The sequence below is a fragment of the Triticum aestivum genome, chromosome 3D (assembly GCF_018294505.1).
Source record: "Triticum aestivum cultivar Chinese Spring chromosome 3D, IWGSC CS RefSeq v2.1, whole genome shotgun sequence".
NCBI classification, from domain to species: Eukaryota; Viridiplantae; Streptophyta; class Magnoliopsida; order Poales; family Poaceae; genus Triticum; species Triticum aestivum.
In genome coordinates, this window is record NC_057802.1 from 596,922,536 (window position 1) to 596,927,044 (window position 4,509).

Sequence of the window (4,509 nt, forward strand, 5' to 3'; positions counted from 1 at the left end):
CAAGAGTGACATGTATGAAAGAATTATAAAGGTGGCTTTGCCACAAATACGATGTCAACTACATGATCATGCAAAACAATATGACAATGATGAAGCGTGTCATAATAAATGGAACGGTGGTAAGTTGCATGGCAATATATCTCGGAATGGCTATGGAAATGCCATAATAGGTAGGTATGGTGGCTGCTTGAGGAAGGTATATGGTGGGTGTATGATACCGGCGAAAAGTGCGCGGTATTAGAGAGGCTAGCAATGGTGGAAGGGTGAGAGTGCGTATAATCCATGGACTCAATATTAGTCATAAAGAACTCACATACTTATTGAAAAAATCTATTAATTATTAAAACAAAGTACTGCGCGCATGCTCCTAGGGGGATAGATTGGTAGGAAAAGACCATCGCTCGTCCCCGACCGCCACTCATAAGGAAGACAATCAACAAAATAAATCATGCTCCGACTTCATCACATAACGGTTCACCATACGTGCATGCTACAGGAATCACAAACTTTAGAACAAGTATTTCTCAAATTCACAACTACTCAACTAGCATGACTCTAATATCACCATCTTCATATCTCAAAACAATCATCAAGTATCAAACTTCTCTTAGTATTCAATGCACTTATATGGAAGTTTTTATTATATCCAACTTGGATGCCTATCATATTAGGATAAATTTTATAACCAAGGCAAACTACCATGATGTTCTAAAGGACTCTCAAAATAATATAAGTGAACAATGAGAGATCAATAATTTCTATAAAATAAAACCAGCACCGTGCTCTAAAAGATATAAGTGAAGCACTAGAGCAAAATTGTTTAGCTCAAAAGATATAAGTGAAGCATATAGAGTATTCTAATAAATTCCGATTAATGTGTGTCTCTCCCAAAAGGTGTGTACAGCAAGGATGATTGTGGTGAACTAGAAATCAAAGACTCAAATCATACAAGACGCTCCAAGCAAAACACATATCATGTGGTGAATAAAAATATAGCTCCAAGTAAAGTTACCGATGGACGAAGACGAAAGAGGGGATGCCTTCCGGGGCATCCCAAATCTTAGGCTTTTTGTTGTCCTTGGATTTTACCCTGGGGTGCCTTGGGCATCCGCAAGCTTAGGCTCTTGCCACTCCTTGTTCCATAATCCATCAAATCTTTACCCAAAACTTGAAAACTTCACAACACAAAACATAACAGAAAATCTCGTGAGCTCCGTTAGCGAAAGAAAACAAAACACCACTTCAAGGTACTGTAATGAACTCACTCTTTATTTATATTGGTGTTAAACCTACTGTATTCCAACTTCTCTATGGTTGATAAACTCCATTACTAGCCATAGATTCATCAAAATAAGCAAACAACACACGAAAAACAGAATCTGTCAAAAACAGAACAGTCTAGTAATCTGTGACTAACGCAAACTTCTGGAACTCCAAAAATTCAAAAATAAATTGCTGGATGTGAGGAATTTATCTATTAATCATCTTAAAAAAGAATAAACTAAATAGAACTCTCCAGTAAAAAGTTGTAGCTAATCTCGTGAGCGTTAAAGTTTCTGTTTTTTACAGCAAGATCAAAAAGACTTCACCCAAGTCTTCCCAAAGGTTCTACTTGGCACAAACACTAATTAAAACACAAAACCACATCTAAACAGAAGCTAGATGGATTATTTATTAAATAACATCAAGGAAAAATATTGGGTAGTTTCCCAACAAGCGCTTTTCTTTAGAGCCTTTTTATCTAGGCATTGATAATTTTAATGATGCTCACATGAAAGACAAGAATTGAAGCGCAAAGAGAGCATCATAAAACACGTGAAAAACACATCTAAGTCTAACATACTTCCCATGCATAGGCATATTATAAGCAAACAAATTTGCAAGGCAAGCAAAAACTAGCATATGCAAGGAAGAAGAAAGTGACGATAGCAATCTCAACATGAAGAGAGGTAATTTAGTAACATGAAAACTTCTACAACCATATTTTCCTCTCTCATAATAATTACATGTAAGATCATATTTAAATTAAACAATATAGCTATCACATAACATATTCTCTAGATGATCCACATGCATGCAAAGTTGACACTCTTCGAAAATAGTGGGAATAACATAAACTAAAGTCATGACCTCTCCAAACCCACTTTTATCAAAAACTTCATAAGATTGAACATTATCCAAATATGTGGGGTCTAAAGTTGACAATCTTCCAAATCCACTTTCAATACTATTGCAAACATTATTATCAATCTCATATTCATCATGGGGCTTAAATAAATTTTCTAGATCATAAGAAGAATCACCCCAATCATGATCATTGCAACAAGTAGTAGAGATAGCAAACTTAGCATCCCCAAGCTTAGGGTTTTGCATATCATTAACACAATTGACATTAATAGAATTTATAATAACATCATTACAATCATGCTTTTTATTCAAAGATCTATCGCGAATCACTTCATAAAGCACTTCATCACAATTTTCCGATTCACGGATTTCAAGCAAAACCTTATAAAGATAATCAAGTGCACCCAAATCACTAGGAAATGGTTCATCATAATTGGATCTCTTGAAAAGATTAGCAAGCGGATGAGGATCCATAGATCTTAGGTTCTCTGTTAGCAATAAATACACAACTATTCCAACCAAACGAGCAAACGAGCCAAGTAAGACATCAAGGCAAACGAAAAGACGAAGAGAAGAAGGGCAAAGAAAACGGAAAAGGTGAAGTGGGGGAGAGGAAAACGAGAGGCAAATGGCAAATAATGTAATGTGCGGGATAAGAGTTTATGATGGGTACTTGGTATGTCTTGACTTGTGCCTAGACACCCAGGCAACGGTGCCAGAAATCCTTCTTGCTACCTCTTGAGCATGCGTTGGTTTTCCCTTGAAGAGGAAAGGGTGATGCAGCAAAGTAGCGTAAGTATTTCCCTCAATTTAGGCATCAATCTAGTAGGAGGCCACACGCAAGTCCCTCATACCTATACAAACAAATAAGAACTTGCAACCAACGTGATAAAGGGGTTGTCAATCCCTTCACGGCCACTTGCAAAAGTGAGATCTGATAGAGATGATAAGATAATATTTTTGGTATTTTTATGATAAAGACTCAAAGTAAAGAAAGAAAAATAAACGGCGCCAGAAATAGCTAGTTGACGGGAGATTAATATAATGGAAAATAGACCCGGGGGCCATAGGTTTCACTAGTGGCTTCTCTCAAGATAGCATAAGTATTACGGTGGGTGAACAAATTACTGTCGAGCAATTGATAGAAAAGTGCATAATTATGAGAATATCTAGGCATGATCATGTATATAGGCATCACGTCCGTGACAAGTAGACCGACTCCTGCCTGCATCTACTACTATTACTCCACACATCGACCGCTATCCAGCATGCATCAAGAGTATCTCTATTCCTAATGTCTCAATTGGTAGTCTCCGTTCCGGGTTTATTTTCGTCCCACCATTTTCGTCCGGTTTTCTTTCGTCCCACCTTCCACTGGTTTTTTTTCGTAGGTTTTTTCGTCCGCTCCTCTCGATCCCTAGAACTCCCAGAGTAGACGCCGCCGCCGATCGCCCCCTTCCAGGTCCCGCCCCCCCAGCCCTAGCCGCAACCCCAACCCCATGGAGGTCGAGATCAAGCTCCGTCTCCCCGACGCGGCTGCACACCGGCGCCTCTCCTCCTTCCTCGCGCCCCGCCTGCTCCGCACCGACGCCCCAGCGCGGCCCCTCGCCGCCGCCGCCGCCACCGCCGCCCAGCGGGACGTCCGCCTCTACGGCACCGACGACCGCGACCCCTCCCGCGCCGTCCTCACGCTCAAGCGCCGCCCGCGCATCGACGCCGACGTCAGCCGCGTTGAGGAGGTCGTGGAGCCCCTCGACCCTGCCCTCGCCCTCACCTGCGTCGACAACCCCGCCCGTCTCGGTGCGGTCGACTCCCCCATCGTCCGGCTCGTCTCCGACGAGTACGGCGTCGGCGGGGACAAAGCACCGTTCGTCTGCCTCGGCGGCTTCCGGAACACCCGCGGTGTGTATGAGCTCGAGGAGGGCGAGGGGCTTGGGCTCGTGCTAGAGCTCGACGAGACACACTTCGATTTCGGCACAAACTACGAGCTGGAGTGCGAGACCACGGAGCCCGACCAGGCGAAGGAGGTCCTGGACCGGCTGCTCACCGTGGCTGGGGTGCCGTATGAGTACTCCCGGAGCAATAAGTTCGCGTGCTTCATGGCCGAGAAGCTGCTTCCGTGACTAGGTTTGTGGTTGGTCTTTACTGTGTCCCAAATGATGATTAAACCGTGGTTGCTATAAAACTTGTGTTTCATTAGCACTTTCTTGCGACGATAGGCTTGTTCTGTGGTGAGTGATTTCAAATCTCACAAATGTAATGTTTAGTTCTGTTACATTCTGGTATTTGATAACTTTCATCCAAGAATACTATCTTGGGTGGCAGCATAGCAACACAAGGGTTTGCATTTCAATCCTCGTAAAAAAACTTGTCCTGGAGCAT

The 4,509-nt window shown here is 42.4% G+C and overlaps 1 protein-coding gene across 1 annotated transcript; it reads left to right on the top strand.

Annotated features, from left to right (window-relative positions):
• The first annotated feature begins 3,617 nt into the window (after window positions 1-3,617).
• Window positions 3,618-4,250, top strand: LOC123075780 (triphosphate tunnel metalloenzyme 3-like). The gene has a single exon (XM_044498303.1). It carries the CDS (start codon window positions 3,627-3,629, stop codon window positions 4,248-4,250), a length of 624 nt encoding a protein of 207 aa, XP_044354238.1. The 5' UTR covers window positions 3,618-3,626.
• The last annotated feature ends 259 nt before the right edge of the window (window positions 4,251-4,509 follow it).